The sequence below is a fragment of the Mercenaria mercenaria genome, chromosome 13, assembly GCF_021730395.1.
Source record: "Mercenaria mercenaria strain notata chromosome 13, MADL_Memer_1, whole genome shotgun sequence".
In the NCBI taxonomy this organism is placed as follows: domain Eukaryota; kingdom Metazoa; phylum Mollusca; class Bivalvia; order Venerida; family Veneridae; genus Mercenaria; species Mercenaria mercenaria.
The window spans coordinates 68718956-68733858 of NC_069373.1; the positions used below are offsets into that span (position 1 = coordinate 68718956).

General features: G+C 35.3%; 1 protein-coding gene across 1 annotated transcript in view; it reads right to left on the reverse strand.

The window, feature by feature from the left end:
* Positions 1 to 8254: 8254 nt before the first annotated feature.
* The window catches only part of LOC123528670 (gelsolin-like protein 2), a 40140-nt gene continuing 33491 nt past the window's right edge, over positions 8255 to 14903 (reverse strand). Inside the window, exons 10-11 of the mRNA XM_045308568.2 lie at positions 10437 to 10532; positions 8255 to 8656 (exon numbers count right to left, since the gene is read on the reverse strand). Of these exons, the coding sequence (XP_045164503.1) occupies positions 8558 to 8656; positions 10437 to 10532 (195 nt within the window). The 3' untranslated portion in view covers positions 8255 to 8557. The remainder of the gene's footprint in view (positions 8657 to 10436; positions 10533 to 14903) is intronic.

The following is a 14903-nucleotide window of genomic DNA, read 5'->3' on the forward strand; positions in this document are numbered from 1 at the left end:
TTTTGGGATGTTCCCCCACACAAAGAATTATTTAGGCTTTGGGAATGCCGGGAAATAAAAACTTTGAGGCCCCAGGGAATTCTTTTTTTGAAATAAAAAACTTGGGCCCCAAAAGTTTTATAAAAAAGTATATAATGATAACGATACAAAAAACGGGAACTAATTAAAGGCTCGTCAAAACAACGCTAGTATAACGACTTCCTGTGTACAATTTACAAATTTAAAGACGTTTTTACAACCCCCGAAAGAAAAACGCAGTTTTAACCCATTATCAAGAAATTCCTCCGGGCATCTAAAGTTCAGTGTTTTTTTTTTTACTAAATTCAAAAAATGTAAGTTTTATATCGACACGATATCATTGTAATTTCATTGGCCTTTCCTCCGTAAGTTTCCCGGTGGTTTCCGTACAATCAAATCGGGATTTTCCCTGGGTTTGGGGGGGGCCGGTCTGTCCGGGTTTTATTAAAAACCCCCAAAAAAATTCCAGAGAAAACAGACACAAGGTAACATGTGTAAAAAGTAAACATAATTTTGATAAAATCTCTTATACTATATTTTTCTAAAAAAATATTTTAATTGGATAAAATATCGAAAATTAAAAAGCTACAATTAAGAAAAAAAAGGCCCATTTTAAAGGGGTGGCAAGGAAAAATCAATTTCATGGCTCAGTTCAATATGAAAATTTTAGTATTTTCGATTTTTAAAAATTTAAAAATATCGCGAGTATCAACAAGAGTGAGGCGATCACTAAAGAAAAGATGATGATGAAAAAATATTTTCAATAAAAGTGACCACAGTAGAAATTTCTAAAACTTTTATCTTTATTTTTATAATAGAAAATAATTAAAGAAATTAAGGCCACGTTAAGAAGATTTATCATCCATTTCAGACATGGTTTTTTATTGAAAATTCAATTTGGGGGCGGGGAAAAGTCGTAATATTTGAGATAATTTAAACAAATGAAATTTTAACGTGAAAAACTTAGATTTTCTTCTAGCTATTCTATACCTTTAAGAAATACTATACTGACAAAACTGAAACCAAGTTAAAGAAAGTGAAACACCTACATATAAAATTACTACAAAAAGTGACCAACTGGGGGTTTTAATCCATCAATTAAAAAAAAAATCCGGGTGTCATTAAAACTGAACCAAAATTTAAAAGAAATAATTTTAAGTTTTTGGGGCATTTTGCAAATTTTTAAAAAAAAAGAAAGTTTTAATTCTTTTTCAGCATCAGTCACAAAAATCTGATACAAGCTCGTCATTTTAAACAGTGTTTAGAAAACGTTGGACATAGGCCAACACTGACATATATCATCTCCCTGAATTACACGAATAAAAGCTTTTCGCAAATAATAAAACCAACACACTGAAAATATTTTTGCAATTTTATTGTGTCAACAAGGTATCATATAGAAACTAAACCAGGGCACATTGTAAGGAAATATGCCAAAAATATAGCTCGGGGATTAGAAAACTATATTGATTAAAAGCTACTGCTAAATTGTGCAATGATGCACGAAACTTTTTTGGAAATGTACTGTACCAATGGGTGTGGGGGCCGTTTCGGCAGGGACACCGGGGGGGGGGGGATTGGGGCGCTTAATCAAAATAAAGGGGTTTCTTTAAAGCCCTAAACTGTCTCTGCACAAACAACCCTACGCCCCGAGGTTTTCCAATCCACACAGCTTTACGAAGAAAGAGTTCCTTATTGAACATTTTTCCACATTTTTTTTTCTTTAAAACTCTTCATGTACACTACATGATTTTAATTAATTAGTGACACGTATTCCTTAAATTCCCTAGGTTTAATTTTGCCTTTTTTACATGGACAGGTTAAGAAAATCCGATTTGGAAGGGCGGGGGACCAAACCTCGCCCTTTAAACGGGAAATTTCAGTCGCTTGCTGTGCGGCGATCCAATTTTGGGTAATTTCCGGGGTTTTTACATTTTATAACACAACCGTCTTCCTAGATCTAAAATCCCACTAATGAAACGCCCTCCTACGCTGATTTTTTTTCTATTTAGAAATATCACGTTTTAATAAGGACCCAAATGATCGCCCCCATAATCCAAAACATGCCAACCAGTGCTAATAGCTGTCTTTCACACCATCGACAGTTTTTTCAAATTTCGTCTAAGTAACCAAATAAATTTGGGGGAGCCAAATTCGGGGATTGAATAGCAAAGGAAATTTTTTTAATTTCCCATAAAAGAGGGGTGAATGCAATTTTTCCCCTTCGTAAAATCTTTCGACCCAAACAGCTGCTGGGAGTTTTTTTTTAGAATCCATTTAAGAACAAGTTTTCTTCCTAGGCAAATAAATTTATAATTTAAACAAAAAGTTTCATAATCTTACACTGTAAGATATTGTGCTTTATTTTTTCATGTATTCAAGTCATAATTATATTTGGTATGCTTCTGATGTTTTTCCCTCATCAAACTACGTCACAACCCATGAGGCACCTTAAACATATCCCAAACAGACACGTATAATAAGATTCTTCTTATAAATTAGGCGAATTTACATACCCGTCTTCGGGAAGTTATACTCAACCCGTGATTTTGGGAGAGGATTTATTATACATTAGCACCAGTTTGTTTGAATGTAATAATACTTTTCCTATATCTAAGAAAAAAATCTTTTATACAATGTTCTATAAGTCAGAGTAGTTTTTTTTCCCATGAAAAGATATTATTATGTTATATTACGGAATTTCGAAAGCCAAATTTCCCCAAAATCACATCGTCAAATTTTGTGACAAATCATTAAAAAATTTTCCAAATGCCCCGCCTGCCAGTTCGGCGTATAATAAAAAATAAAATCTTCAAAACGGGTTTTAGTAGAGTCTACAATTTTTTGACGTCCTACGTTTTTTCGTAGAAGTGGGACAGGTCGGGAATTTTAAGTTCTAGTAGACTTGAAATAAATTTTCATAATTTTACATCTCACACTTCTCACGGATGTTATAGGCAGTGTGTGTGTCGGTGATTCCTGTGGTGCAACAGAGCTAATTTTTAAAAGACGGTTCTTTCTGCGACAACGAGAGCGTGAGTGACAGATTTGACAAATGTTAGAAATAAGAAAGAGTAAAAGAAGGACAAAAAACGTTTGTAAAAAAATTTTAAAAGGGGCTGTCACGGCTTGTTAAAGGCAGGGATAAACCACGGGCCCAGTATCGACCGGGGGACAAAGAATAGGCCTTGTTTTTCACCTAAATATTCAAAATAAAAAATATTAAATGAAATTACCCCCCTAAAAAGGGAAACATAACATAAGGAAATGCATTTTGCCCTGATGTTATATGTACCAACTTACAGACTCTATGAAACTGTTACTCTTTTTCGTAGGTGCTAACTTACAGATGATATAGAGTATCCTAGGGAGCTGTTCTTCAACCTGATGTTTTATGTGTTATGGTATTTACTATGTATACTAAACTGTTTAAGCTAACCAAGACGACATTTCCTGAAAATACAGTGCAACCCTTGTAGAGCAACACCTTTGGGATACAATTTTGACTGTTAGAAAGGGGTTGTTTTTCTGGAGAGGTTTAATTTTTGATAGAATATTTCAGTTTGGGGAAAATTTTTGATAATGTTATTGAGAGGTATTTGCTTAAGAGAGGGCCGCTCTGGAGAGGTTGTACTGTATCCAGCAAACTTAGATGTTTATTGCGAGACCAAATCCACTGGGAACTGTACATGGTCAAAGTGAAGCACGTGTACCGAAGTGGTCCATTTGGATTTGCATTTTGAAAGACTGCAATTTTTTTCGATTAGTCCTATACCTTAAACACTATGGAAAAAAAATTTATGTCACAGACTAAAATTGGGCCGGGGAACGAATTTCTTTTATCATTGTTTTTCAACAAATTTATTTTTGTTATAAATAAAGTTGCAAATATTGTACCAAGTGGTCGATAGTTTTCAGATTAGCTATTGGGATCTGTGTGTCCCTGTCCTCCCTGTCCTCCAGCTAACCTATATCACAGTTCCCATTAAAAGCTTTTCAGTACAGTACCTTTTCTGCTATCACTGGACAAGAAAAGTTAAAGCTATGTACAAGAATGGTGATAAATTGAAAACTTATCAAGCCCGAGTTACTATTCTTGCACATTGTATTTATTTATTTGGGTTTATGGCACACTTTTGGTGTAACACGGGAAAAGTTAAAGGGACAGACAATGGACAAAAAGAACAACAAGCAACACTACACATCTGCTCACCACAGGGGGCAAAACAAATACAAACAAGTACTTTGTCTAGTTTTTATACTTTTTATTAGCCCCAACTGAAATAACTATGTTTTGGAACATTATTTGTAACATGCATAACACTAGAGCATTATTGCTTAATCTTGTAAACATCAAATCAGTGAAAAAGTCTTTATAGTAAAGAAAACTGCTATTGCAAAAACAGTTATCAAAATTCAACAGTAAATAGAAAAAAAGTTATAATCTGGACATTGACAAGTGCTGTCAACAGCAAACAGCTGTGATAATCTTGACACCAACCAGTGCTGTCAACAGCAAACAGCTAACTCTGATAATCTGGACAATTATCAGCTTTAAACCTCTGGTACAGTTCTGGCAGACATACAGTCTTAAATTTCAAACACTGCTTTTGGCAGTGCTGTTCCATGCATTACAGGCCAAAAAGTCAAAGACCGGAATTCATATCTAAGAAAATACCTTACTCTTCAACTGAAAGACAAAATGTTACGTTCGGGAAAACAAACAAAAGGGGCCCTGAGGCCCTATTCGCTCACCTGTTATCACTGCTCTTTAGGGCAGAAGGCCCCCAGAAAAAATATCTAAGTCCCAAAAGGACAGGAAAACATGGAAGAAATTAAAAAAAAGAAAAAAAAAAAACTTACAAGGTATAGAATGTCAAAAAACACCTAAAAAGGGGGTACCCCCTGTTTTACCACGAAAAGGGTCTTGGTTTTTCCCTACCCCAATAAAAAAGTTACTAAAAAAACTATTTTATATAACGTAAAAGGGAAGTAAAAAAAAAAAAAATATTGTAAGTGAACACAAAAGGTCCCAAATAAATCTGTTTACATAAAAAAAATTTCAGATCAGATCTTCATTAGTTACGGAGATATACCCATTTTTAATTTTAAAAAAGGGGGGTAATTTGACAAAAATCATCCGTAGTTATTACCCTGATGTCCGGGCCCAAAAATAACAAAAATAAATTTCAAAAAGTCCATAATACTTACTGTATAAATCCATTTGGGGTACAATCAGGGGGGGTCATCAGATAAAAATAACCTGGAACCTACGATTGAATCTGATTTTCATGGAATCCAAATTTAATTTTTGTTGAAGTATTTTGGAAGTTTGTATCAAAAAAAACCATAAAATTTTTTAAATCTCAAATGGCTGCAAAAGCAAAATAGCCCCAAATTTTGGGCCTTTAAAGGGGGCATAACTCGGAACCCATGAAGAATCTGGGGCCAGTTCAAGAAAGGAACAAGACTTAGGGTACAATGTGGCAAGTTTGGTTAAAATCAAATAAAAAATGAACTGCTATTTTGCAGCAAGGTCAAAAAAATTAATTTTGGCCCTTTCGGCCAAACTCTGGGAAATCATTTTGGAACCTGGGGGTTTTAAGAAAGGAACCCAGACTTTTGGTGAAAAAGTTTTGGCAAGTTTGTTAAATTTAAAACATAAATGAACTGCATTGTGCAGACAAGGGCAAAATAAATTTTTTGGCCCCTTTTAGGGGCCATAACTCGGGAACCCTAATGGAAACTGGCCCGTTCAAGAAAGGGAAACCCTGATCTTTTGGTGATACAAGTTGGTGCAAATTTGGGGAAAATAAAATCATAAAAAGAAAACCCCTTTTTGGCAGACAAAAAAATTTGACGCACGCACCGACGGACGCAGGGACTGAGGGTGATCACAAAAGCTCACCTTGTCACTATGTGACAGGTGAGCTAAAAAAAATGTAATTCTAAAATAAAGAAACAGTAACTGATTTACAATATTGTCCAATGTGTTGACATGTCTTCAAATAAACTTCAGAATATTGTTATTTACAAAACATATAAAAAGGTTGTTTTTTTTAGTATCAAGAATCATATACAGGGACCAATTATTTAAATCAGAATTTAAATCACTACGTGGACAAAAACTTTTTAGTGGGTTTTTTTTAAAACTGTTTTTACAAAAATAAAAATGTTTAAAAATTTATTAAATCACTATTTTTTACAGTATTTTTCTACAAATTAAAAAAAAAATTTCCCCAAACCTGAAAAATTTAAATTAATTTGTAGGTGTGCCCTTAAAGACGAATTTAATTTTTGCCAGCACTTTCATTTTTCCAAATATTTCAAAAAATAACTTCTTGAAAAGCATTTAGCAAATAAACAAACACTATTTAGCAACATGAAAATATGTAAAAAAAAAATGAAATAAATCGGAAATACTTGATCAAAAAAACTGTAAAGGTTAAAGAAAGAGAAAAAAAAATACCTTTACTAGAAAATTACTAGAAATTCATATAAAAAGACAAAATTTGTAAAACGGAATCACAAAATTTAAAGCACATACCAAATTAAAAAGTATTTTAAAACACTGTTAAATTCCCCGAAAATGTTGAAACAACTTTTTTTATAAGCAAATCAAAGAAAATGTAATCTAAATGTATCATAAAGTTCTAAGGCACAAAAATTTCAATTTAAAAGGATATAAAATTATCTTTTTCAATTTAAAAAAAAAAACCATCACCTTTTTAGTCTTTACCTTTTCTACGCCTGTAAGGGGTGTTATATGTCTTGTCCCAAAAATCAACTGTTTTCTTCAAGATACATTTGCAAGACTTCTCACATTTTAGAAATAAAGTTTGTATAATCTTGTATATTACCAATACATCTCAGTATTTCAAGTACACAAAAATTCAGTAATATACTGCAAATAACTTTTACAGAACAACAGTTAGGCAATTTTGCTTTTAAGTCAGAGCACTGGTGATGTTTTTTTTCTTTTTAAATAAACTTACAATTAGCTAAAATTACACAATAAAGCTTGTTCTTTTTTGCCTAAATTATAAATCTCAGCAGTACAAATAATTTTGTTAGTGTCAGTTTGCTGTATAGCTTCTGCAAGTTACTTGTATCATATAAATGAACATAAAAATTTCTTCGTTTATAACCCTAGTCCCCTTATTCTTAATATAAAACGATAAATGTGAAAAAATAACATGCATAAATACTACAAATAAACTACACAGAACCATGTTAAAATGCACTTTACAGCTGAAGAATGTTGAGTTTATGAAAAAAAAAACACACAATATTTTGAATACCATAAAAGTTATGTTTAGATTCAAGTGGAGAGAGTATATGTATAGCTTAAACAAAATAAGATAGAGACAGATGCTTTGATAACCAGGCCTCACGTTCACAAAACATTTTTTGTCTCAGCTGAGCTTGGGCGAACTTTTTTTGCCCTTTAAACCAAAATGCATTTTCAAACAAAGTTAAGTTAATGGCATTTTCAAGCAACATTCAGTATTGGGGGTCAGTTCCAATTTTGGGAATTTTTAAACTTTTTCTTTAAAGTTTTTATAAAAAATTTTCTATAAAACTTTCGACCCAAACTAGGCCGAGAAAAAAAAATTTTTTTTAACAAGAACAAACCGGGGCATGTTTTTCCAAGAGTTTTTTTTCGCATTTTTTTTAAAGCTGCGTTTCAATCACATGACTATAACAACTTTTGACATTTTTTTTTGGGTCATAATATTACCTTTTCAACCCCAAAATTCCCCTTTTACACAAGACTATGACATTAATTTTGGGGAACAAAAAAGAAAACTAAAAAAAAAGTAAAACACATATGTAAAAGGTGTGGTCCCAAAAATTACAAAGAAAAACTTTTTTCGAAAAAAATTTTGTTAGAACAAAATGGGACTTTGAATTAATAATTCAATCATATTTAGATCTGCCGGGGGGGGGGGGAAGTTTTTGACTAGCAGTATCAGAGTTTAAATTTTTCCACTAAAACAAAATTTTTTCCCAACAAAACGCTTATATAAATTAATGGGGGAAGAGAAAATGTAAACTTCAATAAACTCCCTTTTTACTATTACTAACTATTAATTTTAAATCACTTAAAACTAAATTTAAAAGACATTACCCTTTTAAAAATTTTTTTAACATACAAAGCACAATGCAAAGCACAATACAAACATAATTTCAAAAACCTTGTTTTTCAGTTTAAAAATGGCATAAAATTGTCAAGAAATTTTCTTCCCTTCAATGAAGTTATTTATTCTTGTACTCATTCAATCAGGTACAGTGTATTACAAAAACACAACCAATTAGATGTAACATGGCTAGCTCTTGGTCAATTTTGATTAACAAACATAAAATGGCAGCTTTCATAAATGCGTACATCAACTGATAAACTAACTGTAAAACATCAACTGATAAACTAACTGTAAAAGAGTATATTATCAACACTGTTGTCATTTTTTTTCTATAATTTTCATTTCTACTTTCTGTTTGCTCCTTAATATTCGCAGCCCTTGCACTGTCACAGTATCTAAGCAGCAATTGCCATCTGAAATCCAGCATCCTGTCTACCACCCTCAGCCACACAAGAAATTGAGATGAGCGGGTGATCAGTTTTTGACAAGAATGACTGTAACATACAAAGTATTATGGTTAATATAATAAGAAACAACTTAAAACCCATAATCCGGCTTCAAGGTTATAAAACTAATCATGAATGGTAACAACTGTGTTTAATGGCCCCTAAAAGGGGCAAGGGCCAACATTTGGACAAATTTTGGAAAGGACCTTACAGTGATGCTACAGACCAAGTTTCATGAAGATCCACCTAGCAGTTCATGAGAAGTCATTTAAAGGTATTTCTATTTATAGCTCCTGATCATCCCTCCCATGGCCCCATTTGAACAAACGTAGGCAAGGATCTTAAAAGGATACTAAATATCAAATTTGATGAAGATTATAACTTTAAGTGGTTCTGGAAAAGAAGTTGTTTACAGAGACATGTATTTGTATTTGTAATGGCAAGATGTTTATGTAAACTGAGGATGACAGACACTGGATGCCTGACCATCCACCAGTATTAATAGCTCATCCTGAACCTTTGGTTCAGGTAAGCTAATAAAACAGAGTGCAGAGATCTCAGTCTTTGGTTTCGAAGTTATAAAACTGAGTGTGCAGTCTTTGGCTTAAATGTTACAATACTGAGTCTCAGGCTTCAAAGTTATTAAACTGACTGTGGGTAGAATCAAGCTTCAAGGTTATGAAATTGAGTGTGGTGAGTCTTTGGCTTAAGGTAATAAAACTTAGTGTGGAAAAGCTGAGGCTTCAGGGTTACTAAACTGATTGTGGGTAGTCTCGGGTTTGAAGGTTATAAAACTGAGAATGGACAGTGAAAGCGAACAGCATGGATCATGACCAGACTGCATGGATGCGCAGGCTGGTCTGGATCCATGCTGGCCGCAAAGCCACTATGTTGGTTTTCTCATGGCGTGGCTCATTTAAGGTCATATGGTAAATTTTTCACCTTTGGAAGGTGGAGGAGCACCTCAGGTATCCTCAATGCATTGTTACAGACACAAGTGGGCACCTGGGTAGAAGCCAGTTGGATGGTTACATCACAATGAAGTTTTCTTCATAAACTTGAGGTTTCAAACCCATTATGGGTGCGAGGCAAGTGATTTCTGTGTCAGTTATAAACACTCGGCTGCGGATATACCCATTTTCATCTCTTTAACATCATATTTTAGGAAGACACAATTTGCAACCACACACTTATTGTGAAACAATAATTCAATTGGCATGCAATTTTGTGGTTTGAGTCAAAACAACTTTTTCACAGGGATACAAATTTATGGGTTTTAACTTTTGAAGATGAAATTAGTGGGATTTATACTTGTTCCCTGGGATTTAATTTTGAGGACTGATGCAGTTCACGAGACTGAGCCCCCCCCCCCCCCCATGAATATTCATGATTTTAAAGTATTTCAGGCATGAGGCAGTAATTAGGTGGAATGATCTATCTTCTATAAGCATGCTGAATTGCTTGTTCATTTTGAAAAATTTAAACCTAGCAAAATAGCTCTAAAACAGAGTTTGGAGATCAGTCTTTAACTGCGATCTTCCCATCGGCCAATTTTAAAGATATGCTCAGAAACAACCAATCAGATGCTTGAGATTTGAGACTGCTTTCCAAATTCAGCTTTATATTCTCAAACCTTGATTAAGCTCAAACCAACAGCAGTGAAGGGAAAATGGTCTAAAGTCTGTAACCACAACCACTCATCATTACAGATTCCCTTCAATTTACCTAAGCAAAGATTATGATAAATATAGTCAAATAACATAATGCCTCCTTGAACAAAACAAATGCATCATTTTTGAAAGAAAGATATTTACATATAGAAACTTACATGTGCGTAACTCATGGCATTTTTACGTTCTGTCTCGCTTGTTCCTTTACCTATCCACACAAACAAGGACTTCTTGGTATCAAGAATAAAAACATCCTGAAAACAATTTACAGCAAAATTAGAAGATGCTTTTGTAGAAAAATGAATGTCTCCCATAATGCATAGTAGTAATAGGCAAGAAGTCAATAGGGGACAGGAGCAAAAGTCCAAGAGACATCGATGGTTGGCTGCAATAGGGATCATCTACTCGGCATGTCCAATCATCCCAAGAAGTTTCAACATTCTAGGTCAAATGGTTCTCAAAGTTATTGATTGGAAACAGTTTTCCAATTTCTGGCCCGTGTCCTTGAACTTTGATCAAGTGACCCAAAAATCAACAGGGGTCATCTACTCTACATTTCCAATCAACCTATAAAATGTCAACATTATGGGTAAAGTGGTTCTCAAGTTACTGATCATAAACAGTTTCCCATTTTCAGGCCCCTGTGACCTTGACCTTTGATCGAGTAAGCCCAAAAATAATAGGGGTCATCTACTTTGTATGCCCTATCCGCCAATGAAGTTTGAAGGTTTTAGGTCAAATGGTTCTCCAGTTATTGATCAAAAATGAAGTGCGTCAGGCAGATGGCCTCTGTGACCTTGACCTTTGAAGGAGTGACCCCCAAAAACAACAGGGGCCATCTACTCTGTAAATCCTATCACCCTATTAAGTTTGAAGGTTCTGGGTCAAATGGTTCTCAAGTTATTGATCGGAAATGGATTTCTATGTTCTGGTCCCTGTGACTTTGACCTTTAACAGTGACCCCAAAATCAATAGGTGTCATCTACTCTGCAAGTCCAATCATCCTCTGAAGTTTCAACATTCTGGGTCAAGTGGTTCTCAAGTTATTGATCTGAAATAGTTTTTCATGTTCTGGCCCCTGTGACCTTGACCTTTAACAGTGACCCTAAAATCAATAAGGGTATTCTACTCTGCGTGACCAATCATTCTATGAAGTTTCAACATTCTGGGTCAAAGGGTTCTCAAGTTATTGATCGGAAATGGTTTTCCATGTTCAGGCCCCTGTGACCTTGACCTTTGACGGAGTGACCCCAAAAACAATAGGGGTCATCTACTCCATAAGCCCCACCATCCAGTGAAGTTTGAAGGTTGTAGGTCAAATGGTTCTCCAGTTATTGATCGGAAATGAAGTTTGACTTGGACGGACAGGGCAAAAACAATACGTCTCCCCAGTTGTGGTGGGGGGGGGGGGACATAATTAGAAGTGTGTGCAATGTACAGTGATGCCACCTTGAAGCTGAATCTCACTGTAAAAAGTATACTTAACAATAAGAAAAGCCTTGCTGGGAGAATTACAAAATCCATAGAGCAACAAGAGCTGTCTCCATAGGATGACACATGCCCCCGATGGCACTTTGAATGAATAGTTATGGCCGATGTTAGAGTTGAGGACCTTTGACCTATGGACCTGGGTCTTGCGCGCGACACTTCGTCTTACTGTGGTACACATTCATGCCCAATAATTTTAAAATCCATGCATGAATGACAAAGATATGAACCGGACACGCCCATCAATGCACTATCATGAAATATGACCTTTAACGTCTAAGTGTGACCTTAACCTTTGAGCTACAGACCTGGGTCTTGCGCGCGACACGTCATCTTACTGTGGTACACATTCATGCCAAGTTATTTGAAAATCCATCCATGGATGACAAAGATATGGACCGGACACGAATGCACTATCATGAAAAATGACCTTTAACGTCTAAGTGTGACCTTCACCTTTGAGCTACAGACCTGGGTCTTGCGCGCGACACGTCGCCTTACTGTGGTACACATTCATGCCAAGTTATTTTAAAATCCATCTATCGATGACAAAGATATGGTCCGGACACGAATGCAGTATCATGAAAAATGACCTTTAAGGTCTAAGTGTGACCTTGACCTTTCAGCTACGAACCTGGGTCTTGCGCGCGACACATCGTCTTACTGTGGTACACATTCATGCCAAGTTATTTGAAAATCCATCCATCGATGACAAAGATATGGACCGGACACGAAAATTGCGGACAGACAGACTGACAGACCGACAGACCGACAGACTGACAGACGGTTCAAAAACTATATGCCTCCCTTCGGGGGCATAAAAAGTTGCATCTGATTTATTACCTATATAGTTATTATATTGATACGCTGAGGCAAATTTATCTATTAAAAGGTTTGTTTTTGTTTTTGTTGGGTTTAACGTCACACACAATCATAGGTCATATGGTGACTTCCCAGCTTTTGATGGTGGAGGAAGACTCCAGATGCCCCTCCGTGCATTATTTCATCACTAGCGGGCACCTGGGCAGAACCACGACCTTCCGTAAGCCAACTGGATGACTTCCTCACATGAAGAATTTAACAGCCAGAGTGAGGCTCGAACCCACATCTGTGAGGGGCAAGTAATTTGAAGTCAGTAACCTGAATCGCTCGGCCAAGGAGGCTCCTTTATTAAAAGCAACTGTCTGTAAAGGTTTAAGTAACTTAAATGTACCCCAATATTAAATGAGAAGTCTGACATACAAGTATAATTTGTACAGATATATTGGCTAACATAGCGAGATCTGCAACCCACTATCTGGTGGTGTAAACATTATTCTAATTCCTGTGTTGCAAAAATGGTTTGACTGCAACATCTGAAGTCAAACCAATACTCTCCTAATATTCACAAGTAACTGACAACTTCTACAGAAGAACTAGGAGGATCAAGTATCAAAGAACACTGTTTTGTTCAAACCACAGCAGAAATTAATTAAGCTACATCATCTCTAGCTGCCTGGGTGAGATAATGCAGTCACATAAAAACAAAATATTGTTCAGTAACCTATCATTTCAGGTGCAAATTATTCATAAGTGATCCACAACAATGCATAATGTAAATGTACATGATTGGTTTACTAGTAAAACAGGACCTAATTACTTAAAATGGGTCACGTGAAAATGATTTCACAATGATTAACATCAATGACAAACAGACCTGAATACATATCCTGGTTTGGCCTAAAGATATTTAACGACACTTCCTGTTGCTTGCAAGGTCACACTAAGTATAAAAGGATCCAGAATTTCTGGTCAAGGTTTTCAATGAAAGAGTTGATAAATGAAGGTTATAAAGGGGAACGTCTCCAGGTATATGTAAAACTGTTTTTTAAATTTTGACAGCGTTCTACTTAGCTTAGCTTTAAATAACTAGAATGTGTCTGTAGGACACATGGTGTGCCCCCCACTGGTACATTTGTCACAAATAAGGGGCAATAATTCAAATGTTTGCAGTCTTAAGTGGGTATAGCGTCAACAAACATTTTATGAAAAGGATTCATTATTCTAGGCCATATACTTTTTGAGCTACGAGCATCACAAACATAAAATCCACTATTCTGGCTATTTCAAGGGTCATAATTCCGTAATAAGCGCTAAGATTCTCAAGAAAAATGCCAAGTGTGCAAGATCACATCATAATAAAGACTCAAGCAAGGTTTCATGAATTTAAATTAAATACATATTTAGACTGGCATCAGTCATTAGAGTCAATGAATGTAAAGCACCTGGTCATAAAATCAATCCTCTCTGATACCACTTTCTAAAAGAATTTACAATTTTTTTTCTGAGAAAATAATTTAGTGTCAGTGTGAAGAAATTAATATTATTACAGACTATTGGATCTCAACAGACTTTGTAAGTCTAATACATATTGAGCTAGGAACATTGTAAATTAGGTGAAAATGTGCATTTTTGACTATTTCAGGGGCCATAACTTTAAAAATAGGAGGTGGAGCCAGCCAAAAAATAGGAGGTGTACAAGTTTATATCATGATAAAGACTCATGCAAGTTTTCATCCATTTATATCATACACTTTTTGAGCTAGGTGCGTCACAAGGTGAAAATGTGCATTTTTGACTATTTCAGGGGCCATAACTCTGAAAAAAGGGGGCAGAGGCAGACAAAAAATAGGAGGTGCGCAAGTTCATATCATGATAAAGAATCATGCAAGATTTAATAAATTTATATTAAATACTTATTGAGCTAGGCACATCACAAGGTGAAAATGTGCATTTTTGACTATTTCAGGGGCCATAACTCTGGAAATAGGGGGCGGAGCCAGACTTAAAATAGGAGGTGTGCAAGTTCATATCACCATAAAGACTCATGCAAGGTTTCATCAATTTATATCAAATATTTTTTGAGCTAGGTGCATCACGAACTTTGGACGGACGAATGGATGGATGCACAGACAAGACAAAATCTATATGCCCCCACCACTCATGGTTGGGGGGATGGGGGGGGGGACGGGCACAAAAAGTAAAAGTAAAAAGGTACAATAAGTTTTAAGCAGTATTTATTTATAAAATAATGGTATATTCTGGTAATATGGGTCATGCAAGCAACATATCATCTGGTTATGGGAAACATGTGTGCG